General features: G+C 54.7%; 4 protein-coding genes across 4 annotated transcripts; 1 reads left to right on the top strand and 3 right to left on the bottom strand.

The window, feature by feature from the left end:
* The first annotated feature begins 943 nt into the window (after nt 1-943).
* On the top strand, nt 944-4,678 carry CAOG_05073 (hypothetical protein). Its single transcript, XM_004346708.2, has one exon. The coding sequence runs from the start codon at nt 1,047-1,049 to the stop codon at nt 4,575-4,577; it is 3,531 nt and encodes a 1,176-aa protein (XP_004346758.2). The 5' UTR covers nt 944-1,046; the 3' UTR covers nt 4,578-4,678.
* CAOG_05072 (hypothetical protein) lies at nt 4,631-6,218 on the bottom strand. The gene is made up of 2 exons (XM_004346707.2): nt 6,123-6,218; nt 4,631-5,358 (listed from the first exon to the last, which is right to left on the bottom strand). The coding sequence occupies exons 1-2, from the start codon at nt 6,193-6,195 to the stop codon at nt 4,793-4,795; spliced, it is 639 nt and encodes a 212-aa protein (XP_004346757.1). The 5' UTR covers nt 6,196-6,218; the 3' UTR covers nt 4,631-4,792.
* Nucleotides 6,219-6,262: 44 nt separating this feature from the next.
* On the bottom strand, nt 6,263-8,413 carry CAOG_05071 (hypothetical protein). The gene is made up of 3 exons (XM_004346706.2): nt 7,897-8,413; nt 7,286-7,603; nt 6,263-7,150 (listed from the first exon to the last, which is right to left on the bottom strand). The coding sequence occupies exons 1-3, from the start codon at nt 8,328-8,330 to the stop codon at nt 6,427-6,429; spliced, it is 1,476 nt and encodes a 491-aa protein (XP_004346756.1). The 5' UTR covers nt 8,331-8,413; the 3' UTR covers nt 6,263-6,426.
* A 409-nt stretch (nt 8,414-8,822) lies between these two features.
* On the bottom strand, nt 8,823-9,732 carry CAOG_05070 (hypothetical protein). The gene is made up of 3 exons (XM_004346705.2): nt 9,642-9,732; nt 9,372-9,499; nt 8,823-9,122 (listed from the first exon to the last, which is right to left on the bottom strand). Exons 1-3 carry the CDS (start codon nt 9,708-9,710, stop codon nt 9,032-9,034), a joined length of 288 nt encoding a protein of 95 aa, XP_004346755.1. The 5' UTR covers nt 9,711-9,732; the 3' UTR covers nt 8,823-9,031.
* Between the last annotated feature and the right edge of the window lie 1,345 nt (nt 9,733-11,077).

The following is an 11,077-nucleotide window of genomic DNA, read 5'->3' as shown; positions in this document are numbered from 1 at the left end:
AAAAAAAAAAGGCGGGCTCATTCAAAGCTTCCAGGTCCAGCTTCCAGATCTAATGCCGACCTTCAGCGCAGCGAAACGCAGGAGGTCAAAGTCTTTTCGCAAGCAACATTGGAGGAACATAAAGCCAGGCTTGCTGGTTCTGGCTGATGAGCATCCCCCACCACAGAACACTGCTGCCTGCTGCTGCTGCTGTTGGGCCAAATGGAACCATCAATGGACAGACATTCAAAAAAACACATACCTTTCTTACATTTTCAAAAAAAAAAAAAAAAAAAAAAAGAAAAAAAAAAAAAAAGAAGAAAATCAACCGTTTTTTCAGTTTCTTTCTTCTGTTCTCTGCTGTTTGCTTTCTTCTGCTCTTCCAGTTGTGTTCAGCAGCTCGGTCTGTTGAAGTCGAAGTATTGTCAAGGTTTCGACACACAATCCGAGTCGCCCCAATCTCTGCTGTTTGCTTTCTTCTGCTCTTCCAGTTGTGTTCAGCAGCTCGGTCTGTTGAAGTCGAAGTATTGTCAAGGTTTCGACACACAATCCGAGTCGCCCCAAAAACCCCAACAAGAGCGTCGGTTTCACAATGCAAGTGTGCGGTTTGAGTTTTCGCAGGTCATTCGACTTGACCAGCACCCGGAAGCCCTTCAGCAGCACCATTTGAAGAGAGAGAGAGAGAGAGAGAGAGAGAGAGAGAGAGAGAGAGAGAGAGAGAGAGAGAGAGAGAGAGAGAGAGAGAGAGAGAGAGAGAGAGAGAGAGAGAGAGAGATGAAAGGGAAAAGTGAAAGGAAGACTGGATTGGGGAATAAAGTCTGTCTCTCACTGTTCTTACGTCCCTCAGAAGAGCAGAAGCGAACAACAACAACAACAGCAGCAGCAGCACGATGCATGCAAAAAAGAACTAAAACACACACTAAAACACTAAAAAGTGCAGAAAAAAAACAGCAATGCAGTTCTCCTTCAAGTTTAGCTTGCTCAGAGTCCGTCGTGATCACCGAGATTTCCCTTACTTTTGCTTCCTTCCACTTCTCCCCGCCTCTCCCGCTTTTCGCTTCCAATAAATGCTGCGGTCGCTGTCGAGTGCGCTGCTGAAGCGACGGCGGCGGTCGACTGCAGACGCGATGGAAGAGGCGCACCGTCGGTACTTTGACCTGGGCAATCCCGCGTCTGCGCTGCCGCTCTATCAGAAGGCCGCTGCGAACGGCTCGGGCGAGGCGCTCTTCATGCTCGCGCTCTACGAAGAGCTCAGCTTCTACGACCACCAGCAGTCCCCAGCCAACGACGACGACGATGAGGGTGACGAGGGTGAGGGTGATAATAGTCATCGCAGCAACATGGACGTGGTGGACGCGTCGGATGCTGCTCGTCGCTTGCTGCCGACTCTAGACGCAACGGCCGCTTCAGCATCGACTGCAAATGCATCGGCAGCAAGTACCGTCTCATCGCAGTCGAGCACCGTTGGTGCTGTTGCGGTCGTCGGCGCTGGGGTGGTTGATTCTGCGGCGCAATCTCAGTCGACCGCAGCCGCCAGCAGCCACTCGCTTGCCTCGACAGCAGACAGACCAGCAGCAGCAGCAGTAGCATCAACAGACAGGGAAGCTGCAACAGACAGCGAAGCAGCCCGGCCAACAACAGCCACCACGGGTCAGGATGATTCAGCTTCAGCTGTCGGAGTTGATACCAGCAGCCACCATGCTCAAGCTCAAGCTCAGGCTCCTCGGCCCAAAGCCCACGCAGCGACGACACCCCAGGCACTCGAGGCGCTGCTGTGTCGGCACCGCGAGCGTGCTGCAGAGCTGTATGCCAAGGCGGCCGAGAAGCAGTTTGGACCCGCGCTCTACATGCTCGCCTGGTTTTACCGCAACCAGCTCGGCGGTTTGGCCAAGAACCTCGAGAAGGCCGACGAGCTGCAGCGGCAGGCCAACCAGGCGGGATGCTTTGACTGGCTTCTCAAGCTCAGCGAGCGTGCATGTGTCGCAGTCGGTGCGCACGTTGTTCCGGACGATCGTGCGATTGATGTTACCTGCCAGCGCGAGTTGGTTACCGCAAGTGCAACTGTAAATTCGGGTGCTGTCGCGTCCAACAAGTCCCAAGTGAGCAATCTACACCCGACGCTCTGTTCGGCCGATGCGGGCAAGGTAAAGAATGCAACACAGCAGCAGGTGGCTCCAACGTCGTCCAATCTCTTGGCAATGGCCGCTGCACAACTTGCTCAAGCCCACCAGCTCAACTCGCCCGCAGACCCGCAGCCACAAGCCGCCACCTGCTTGATATCACCAGAGCCACATGCGGCTTCTCCTTCTTCGTCTTCTTCGTCTTCTTCTGCTGCAGCAGCTGCGACAACCGCGCACAAAACACAGTTCGTCTGTGGCTGCGTGTGCGATTGCGGCGGCTTTGATGTTGATGCGACAATGATTGGAGCCGCAGCACTTGCTTCACCTCCGTTGTCTCCGGTGCGCCCCCAGGGTTTACCCGAATCTGCAGTAGTCGGATCGGAAGCTGTCGGTGCATCGCAACGACCCTCATCGCCGCTTGATCTTACGCTGCACCTCCACGACTCGAACGTCTTGCCTCAAACTACTGCTCCTTCTGCGCCAGTAGGAGGGCCGGCATCTGCTATTCCACACACCATGCAACGGGCCATTCGAGCTCGTGCGTCGAGCACGTCGGCTGTCGGCTCCATCAAGCGCCCAACCTCGCCGAGTCCCAATCCAATGTCCTCGCCTGCTGCTCGCATCCCTGGGCAACGGCGCGTGTCTGCTGGAGCGTCCTACTCGTCCCTCGCCGGCATTGCCTTGTCGGTCATTGATGCTCACGCCTCCGCGTCCTCGAAATCTGGCGCACCGTCCCAAACCGGCTCGTGCTCCGCGTCGGGAAACACCACACCTCGACAGCGCGACGAAAGTCCTTCAACAACATTTTTCGCGTCCTTCCGAAGGCGATTGTCGAATAGCTTTCTGGGCTCGTCCTCTTCCATCAACAGCAGTGCAGCGTTCTGTTCGACGACCAGCTCTGGCAGCGCTCCGGCGACCACCACCACCACCACCACCACCACCAGCACAGCTCCACCGGCCACTGGAAGGCAAGCGGTTTCTCCAACTTCGTCGCTTTTAGCCTCAGCCTTCATCCCTATTGAGAGCCGCGCCACATCGCCCGATCCCTTGCTTTCACCCTCCATCTTCTCTCGCGCCTCCTCGCCCGAAGACCCGACGCGCGAGACCCCGCCTCGCTTGAGCGAAACCTTCTTTGGCGAGAGTGTGCAGCAGCTTGCCACGGCCATTCCCTCCCTGGTCCAGCCCGAGCCTGTGGTTGCAACAAGCGCTGCCGTGTTTCCCCAAAAAGCATCGCGCGCTTCTTGGTCTGGTGTCATTACGCCTGCCAGTAGCTATCCTGACACTGCCAGTGCTGCTCTCCCGAGCTCGCTCAACAAAACCGGCAGTCCTGCCTACCACATGACCTCTTGCCCGCAGTTTTTGCAGCCTTGCACGCACCACCAACACCGACTGAGCAGTGCCACGCGATCTCGCCCGACTGCTCATGTGCAGTTTGCACCGCAGCTGGCGTCCACTTCTCGTGTCTTGTCCTCGTCGCTCTTTGAAGACGGCCTGTCAGATTCTGAAGATTTGCAAATCCTCCCGCCTGTACTCCCGCCCACTGCTCGTCCTTCTATGCTCATTCACTTCCACCTGGCACGCTGCTTTTATCACGGGCTCGGTGTCGCAAGGGACGCCAACCAAGCCATGCGCTTGTACCGTTTGGCTGCTGCGGAGGGCTGTGTCGACGCCATCAACGGCGTGGGCGTCATGCACAACGAAGGGTTTGGCGTTCCTCTCGACCCCCGTTTGAGCGCGCGCCTCTTCAAGCGCGCATCCGAGGGCGGCTGCGCAATGGCCACCTACAATCTTGCCGTTCTGCATCTCAAAGGCCTTGGTGTGCCGCGAGACCCCACGCTGGCGTTCAACACCTTCCTCCAAGTTGCCCATCTGTCGCATACCGAGTTGGCCTACTTGTACGAGACGGGGACGGGCACTGTGAAGAACATGAGCGAGGCCATCAAACACTACACGATTGCTGCCGCGCAAGGGGACGCCAATGCCCAATGCAATCTCGGTGTACTGCACGGCGAGGGCGTGGCAGGCGTTCTCCCTCCCAACCCGACCGAGAGCGCTCGGCTCTTTACGCTTGCGGCCAACCAGGGCAATGCGAACGCACAGTGCAATCTTGCTCGCCTGCACCAAACTGGCATTGGCACATTCTGGGATTTGCACGAGGCTGTGCGTTTGTATCGCCTGTCTGCGGCGCAGTTTCACGGCCCGGCCCTGGCGAATTTGGGCGTCTTGTTTTTCAACGGAGCGTCAACGGTTCCGCGAGACGTTGTCGAAGCCGCTCGGCTGTTTCGCATCGGCGCAGATCGAGGGATTGGGACGTGTCTCTTCAACTATGCGCTCTGTCTCGAGACTGGAAAAGGTGTCAAAAAAGACCGCCGCACCGCAGTCCGCTACTACCGCGAGGCGTACAAGAAGGGGCACAACCCGGCCGGACAAAACTTGCGCGCTCTGCTTGGTCTCGATGCTGGCGATCCCGTACCTTAGTCGAATTGTTAGATATTGCTTTTGAGTGGGTCGAAAACATGTGGAATAGAGAACTTGTCAATACCGGTTATTGTTCCATGCCAAATATATGAGCTCGAATGAAAACTTTGCAGTTTCATGGCTTTGCATTATCGAGAAACATTGAGCAACCAAAGCAATCTCAACCTTGCACGCCAATTTTGTACAACAAACACCCTCCACGTCTTTGGACGAATCTACGAATCTGAAACTGTCTGGTAGTGCGTTTTGCAGTACAGCTGGCCCTTGTGCTGAATGGCGCCCTTGCCTTCGTCGTTGGAGAAGGGAACGCTGCAGACGACACACTTGTAGCACTCGCTGTGGTAACGGTTGTCAAACGCACGAACGCAGAACGAGTTCTCGCCAGCGGCAATAATGTCCTTGGAGCATGCGGCGCACTTTGGGGCAAACTTCTTGTGGTAGCAAGGCTCGCAGTACGACTTGAACGCCTCGCCAAAGTAGGTCTTGCCGTGCAGGCCAGACTGGCATTCGACGCACTTGAAGCACTCTGGGTGGTACTGGCCACCAAGCGCCGTCAAAATCTGATCGCTAATCGGCTGGTTGCAGGTTGCGCACTTGTCGCACGAGCGCTCGACATAGTGCGTCTTGCAGTAGAGCTTCTTGTTCAGCTCATAGTAGCCGTCCTGCGTGAGATCGGCCTTGCAGTCCGAGCACACAAAGCACGGCTTGTGCCAGCGCAATCCGCTCGCCTCGACATACGTGCCCTTGTTGATAATGTTTTGCTTGCACAGAGTGCACTTGCCTGTCAGATGTAGAGTGAAGAATAAAAACATCAGTGATCGATGCATTATTGGCAAAATGTCAAACTTTCTCAGATTTTGTCAACAACCAAAAACTGACTCAAACAAAAACACATAAAAACGAACGCTTGTTTCAATAAGGAAACTGAAGGAATTTTTTTTTAATTTTTTCGGATTTTTTTTTTTTTTTTTTTTTTTTTTTTTTTTTTTTTTGCTGCTGCTGTCAATTTCGATTGCAGTTTTGGACTGCACTTTGTTTCGCCTTCCATTTTGCAACGTCGCAGAGCACGCCATACGAGCATCACTCACTCACTCATTCACTCACTTTGTAGCGCTGTGTGGCTCAGAGCTCACACCCAGCAACAAGTGGATCTCCAAACACCTTCCAAAAAAAAAAAAAAAAAAAAAAAGGCAATCCAAATGCATTGCCAATGTTTCCATAACAAATAGGCGCTGGGGCTGCGGAGGTGTTCACCAGGGGTCACGGCCGCCCGTTGCGGATGCGAATGCGCAGAGCGTCCGTCGATTTGTCGCCAACGCGGCAGAGTCGAACAAACAGCACAGTCGGAGACAGAATGTCAAAGCAAAAAAATAGTCCAAAAAAAAAAGAAAAAGGAGCGTCGACAGGATGAGGACGATGAACTGGGTGGTAGGGATCAGAGCAGAAACGATCAACAGATAGAGAGCAACACAGGAACAGGAGGGGGAGCGAAGAGACGGAAGCGGAGGGCGGAGGAGGAGAGGAGAGCTGCACTGTGGCACAAACCTTGGTAGCCTGCAATGCCAACCGAGCTCATCTGGCTGGTCAGGTCGCTGAGAAGGTTGTCAACTTCGTCCATGATTGCTTGAAATTATGCACAAAAATTAAGAGTGAACAGAGGGTGGAAAAGCTGGGAAATCGAAAAAGGGGAAAAATGGAAATCGAATGGAAAATTCGAGGGTGCAGCAAGGCAACAACACATGCAAACATCGAGCTATCAACAAGCAGCACACAAACCAAGTCAAGGATGAGTACAGGAACAAAAACGCTTTGAACTCAGGCGAGCGAGCGCTTCAGACCAAGAGCCGAATCAAAACCCGAGAAACTCAGTGTCAGCGGAAGCCGTACTGAAACGCAATGGCGGAAGCCCACCGAATGCCGCTCGGCCTGGCGAGCTTGCAGCAGCAGCAGCAGCAGTAGAAGAAGAACTAGAAAAAGCAGGTGTGCCTGGCGCCCGAGATGGCGTGGCTGATGCATTGGGCTTTGTGCTCGAACGACTGCTCTTGTGAACGGCTGACGTGCGTGCTCGGTCCACGGTCGTCGCTTGCCTAGGCGACTGGGCAATTGTGGGCAGCGATTCATTCTCATCCTCGTCCTCGTCCTCGTCCTCATCGTCTTCAGCTTCCTCGACGGCTTGCCGTCGCTTCGAAAGCTCTTGCTCTCGAGAGCGAACTGCAGCAGCACGAATGGGCTTGCTGGGAGCACTCTTCTTCTTCTTCGGAGTAGTCTTCTGTTCGGTCTCTGCGCTCTCGTCCGCCGCTTGGCTCTCGTCGACAACAGCAAAACGGCCGTACTTGAGCGGCTCTCGGCGAATCAGCTGGGCGCGTGTCGTCCAAACTTGCGAGTAGTTGGCGAATCGCTCAAGTTTTGGTGCTGGAATCAAATGCCGCGAGCCCGAAAACACATACACAACGTCGTAGTGCATTGGCAGTGCGGAGAGCGGATCTTGCGACTGGAACTTTTGGTTGCACTGGTTGCCGACCTCTCGAAGGTAGATTGTGCATGTCTCTTCCTCAGGGGAATACAGATCATCACTGTCCACCGAAAGGTCCAGACCAAAAAAGATGATAAAACTGATGAGCTTTCATGCGAACGTGACGCAACCCCATTTCCGCAAGCTGCAAACAAGAAAACCGAACAAAACGACGCTGACCAACAGCTTGGCTTACCGCTTTGCTGCTTTCAAGGCTGCGTCACGCGGATGGCGTACGCGGCCCAAGCCCACTCCTGCAGCGCCTCGTCCGTAAACGACAGGCGCGGGAGACTTTGCTGTTCCTCCCATGACGGGCTTGTGGTCTGCATCCAACAGGATGAACTTGCGGAACGGCTGCTCGCGTGGCTGCCGCCTCATTCTAAATCCAGCAACTCGATACCTGTCGTACAGATTCTGCGGGGTGCGTCTGCTCAGGATGTGCGACCAGCGCGGATCGTTTCGAATGGCCGTCCACTTGCCGACACCGAGCTTTTCAACACCTTGTTTCAGAGCCCTGTTGGGTTGCCAAGAAACCCAATAACAAAAAGGCACACCCATACCACCAATAATTCAATCAGATTGACGTGTCAAAAGCATCGATACACCAAAAGAAGCAAAAGAGTAAAATGTTTTGAAATTTTGAATTTTTCCCCGCGCTTTTTCGTTGTTAAACTTTCGCTTTGCCATTGTGTTGGCGGTGGCGCTTGTTCGCGTCTCCCTCCTGCAAGGTCTGAGCCTCCAGCGCATGCTCATTCACCAATCGCATAGAATCCAGGAAGCGGCTGGCAACGTGCTATAAGTACTCACGCAATCTCTGCCGTCGTCCACAGATTGCGGTGCTTCGGCCTGAAGTCGTCCTCGTCAAGCGAATCGTCCTCGTCAGGCGAATCGTCCTCGTCGGCAGCAGACGTGTTTCTGTTGCTGCCTGGGCGATGGCGCGCGGGACTCGACAGCTGCTGCTGCTGGAGGCCTGAGCTTCGTGCTGCAGCCGCGGTGCTCTTTGCGCCGCTATGGCCATACGACCGCTCGTCGCCCTCGTCGCCCTCGTCCAGGGCTGAGGCTCGGTGTCCACGCACTGGCACTGGCTGTGACGGGACGCGTGTTCGCATGGCGGGTTGCTGCGACTTGCCAGCAGCAGCAGTTCGTCGCGGGTGTTGCCTGCCATCCGTTGCAGAAGCATCTACAAAGCGCGACGCCGGCGACGTTGGCTTGGTCTGTGGCACGAGCTTTCGGGGACTCATTGCACAAATGGGAGCGAGGGGGGGGGGTAAAGGCAAGAGAAGTTTTGAAAAAGCCTGTCCCAAAGCGAAAGTTAGACTGAAAGAGAAGACAAGTGACTGGATTTGGGAGCGTTCTGAGACTACGAGTGAGAGATGGATTGTAAAGTGCGTTAATTAGCAGTTGGGTGAGGTTAGGAGGGGTTTGGGGTGTTTGGGGAGTAGTTGCTGACAATTCGGCTGCTGCCTGTGAGAATGACCTTCGCCAGTCTCCAGGCCAGGGCGAATCGCACTTGTTGGATGCAGACATCTTGCCGAAACATTTAGTGTCTGAGATTCACTTGACTGTGGACCAGCAAGACGAACAGACAGAGCTCAGACAGCTCCAAAAGTTCACGCTGCGTTTCATGGAAAGAGCATTCTCTTTCGCTGATGGAGAGATGTACATGCGATGCAGGTGGTTTGGTGTTTGAGTCACAATCGAAACAGTGCTAACGTGAATCAGGGAGAGGTGAGCGGGAGCAAAAGAGACGCGAAATGTTGCCAATAAATTGTTTGGACACTCAGCTGCAAGCGACCGAGCACACAATGATAAAAGCGGCGCTGTTCATTCAGAAGCAGGACACGAACTTATGGAGACTCTCGGGGCTGGCGTTTCTGTCCAATCGACAATTCCAGTAGCAGCACATCAACGAACACTGCATGATGATTGTGTTTGGTCTGTTTCAAACGGCAATCTTGGGCAGAGGATCGCACATGATTTGCGACAAGTCCATGCTCTCATCAATCTCAGGATCGACTGATCCGACGACAGCACTGTTGCAGGTACCCCCATTTTTCAATTTCACAAACAGTCAGTACAAGAAGGAAAGGTGGGAACTGCAATGGATTCGTTGAAGGATCGTTTCACCCAGGCCTCAATGCGCCCCTCAATGCGCCCCTCTTCTGCTGACGACCGTCCCCTCCACCCGGCTGGAGCAACGTGGGAATGAACAATCAGCCTTCGCTTCCATCCGCTGGGACGGACTGCGATCCCCCTCCCCAAGTCGGTAGCCAAAAACTTACATGTTCTCGCCCTTGATAATGTACAGACCCAGCGCGACAATCACGACGCCGCGCTGTGCGTTGAACTCGCGCTCAACAGTGTGTTCTAGAATGATGTTGCACATCTGGTCAAAGCCGCGCAGAGTGCCCTATCAGCAGTACAACGCCAGAGAGAGAGAGCACGGGGGGGGGGGTTTGAGTATTGCTCTCCCTGTCGCTTCGCACAGCCAGCCATCGCACAGATCTGTGCTAATACTCGATACGCTAAAAAATGGAATCACTGTTGCTTACGACGAATATCCGGCCATCGGTGGTCGCGACGAGCACTTTGCTTTGCAGCAATTCTTCGAGTCCAGACATGACGGCGAGGACTCGGACGAAAAGGACTGCGCTGCTGAGAGAGAGAGATGAGCGGGTGTTTATTTCAGCGTGAGTGTTGAGCAACAAGCAAAGAGACAGATCAATGTGAGTACATGTATTGTTGATCTAGATACAGCTCAAACTGCTTCAATTTCCATTCCCGATGCTCAGAATCTCGCTATCTCGCTGCTCTGCTCTGCCACTAGGACTGTATGAATGACGCTGCAACACATTTCTTATTGTGAGGTTTTGACGTCGTTTTTCCTTCTCACTCTCAGAATCTCAACTTGGAATCAAAAACAAACTCGGTTCAAATTTCTCAGCAGTCTTTTTTTTCCTTATTTTTTTTTCCCATTCAATTTTAATTTTTTTGTTGCTACTCTCGTATTAACAAAACCCACTTCTTTTTGATACCATTTTCCATCCTCTTCTAGAACAAAAGCAATGTCGTCGTCGCATCGTTCTCGCTCTCGCTCACCTCCGCGCCACTCGTCCTCGTCGTCGTCCTCCTCCCGCTACGACGACGACCGCGACCGCGACCGTGACTACCGCTCGTCGTCGTCCTCGTCCTACCGCTCTGACGACCGCAGCAGCAGCAGCAGCAGCCGCTATGGTTCGTCGTCGGGTTCGTCGTCGTCGTACGGCGATCGCAGTTATTCTTCGTCGTCGTCCCGCCCTGGCTCCAGCTCTGGCTACGGCGGCAGCAGCGGCCCGTCGTCCTACGGCTCTGGCTACGGTGGCGCATACGGCGGTGGCTCGTCGTCGTCGTCGTCATCGTATGGCGGCGGCTCGTCGTATGGCGGCGGCGCACGTGGAGGCAGCTTCAGCGACGGCCCGCTGTCCAAGCCGCAGTGGGACTTGTCGCGCCTGCCAAAGTTCGAAAAGAACTTTTACGTCGAGCACCCGGCCGTGTCGGCCATGTCGCAGCAGGAGGTCGACGAGTTCCGCCGCTCGCGCGAAGTGACGGTCAACGGCCGAAACGTCCCAAAGCCCGTCCGCACCTTCGAGGAGGCTGGCTTCCCGGACTATGTGCTGTCCACGCTGCTCCAGCAAGGCTTCGAGAAGCCCACCACAATCCAGTCCCAGGGCTGGCCCATGGCGCTGTCTGGCCAGGACGTTGTCGGCATTGCCGCGACCGGCTCGGGCAAGACGCTGTCGTACGCCCTCCCCTCCATTGTCCACATTAACGCACAGCCCACGCTCCAGCGCGGCGACGGCCCCATCGTTCTCATTCTTGCACCCACGCGCGAGTTGGCGTGCCAAATCCAGGCCGAAGTCTCCAAGTTTGGTCAGTCGTCTCCTTTTTTTGTGTGGAAAAAAAAGCCCCCCCCCCCTTTTCCCCAGATTCGCGACCTGACCCGCGGTGG

This window comes from Capsaspora owczarzaki (genome assembly GCF_000151315.2).
Source record: "Capsaspora owczarzaki ATCC 30864 unplaced genomic scaffold supercont2.8, whole genome shotgun sequence".
Taxonomy (NCBI): domain Eukaryota; class Filasterea; order Ministeriida; family Capsasporidae; genus Capsaspora; species Capsaspora owczarzaki.
The sequence above is the reverse complement of the archived record's forward strand: the minus strand, read 5'-3'. Positions and strand labels throughout refer to the sequence as shown.

Coding starts and splice junctions, on each gene's coding strand:
- CAOG_05073 (XM_004346708.2), top strand. CDS start 1,047: ATGCTGCGGTCGCTGTCGAGTGCGCTGCTGAAGCGACGGCGGCGGTCG.
- CAOG_05071 (XM_004346706.2), bottom strand. CDS start 8,330: ATGAGTCCCCGAAAGCTCGTGCCACAGACCAAGCCAACGTCGCCGGCG. Junction 7,604..7,896: donor TGGACGACGGCAGAGATTGC/GTGAGTACTTAT, acceptor GCAACCCAACAG/GGCTCTGAAACAAGGTGTTG. Junction 7,151..7,285: donor GCCTTGAAAGCAGCAAAGCG/GTAAGCCAAGCT, acceptor TTCGGTGGACAG/TGATGATCTGTATTCCCCTG.
- CAOG_05070 (XM_004346705.2), bottom strand. CDS start 9,710: ATGTCTGGACTCGAAGAATTGCTGCAAAGCAAAGTGCTCGTCGCGACC. Junction 9,500..9,641: donor CCGATGGCCGGATATTCGTC/GTAAGCAACAGT, acceptor TACTGCTGATAG/GGCACTCTGCGCGGCTTTGA. Junction 9,123..9,371: donor ATTATCAAGGGCGAGAACAT/GTAAGTTTTTGG, acceptor TACCTGCAACAG/TGCTGTCGTCGGATCAGTCG.
- CAOG_05072 (XM_004346707.2), bottom strand. CDS start 6,195: ATGGACGAAGTTGACAACCTTCTCAGCGACCTGACCAGCCAGATGAGC. Junction 5,359..6,122: donor TGGCATTGCAGGCTACCAAG/GTTTGTGCCACA, acceptor TACATCTGACAG/GCAAGTGCACTCTGTGCAAG.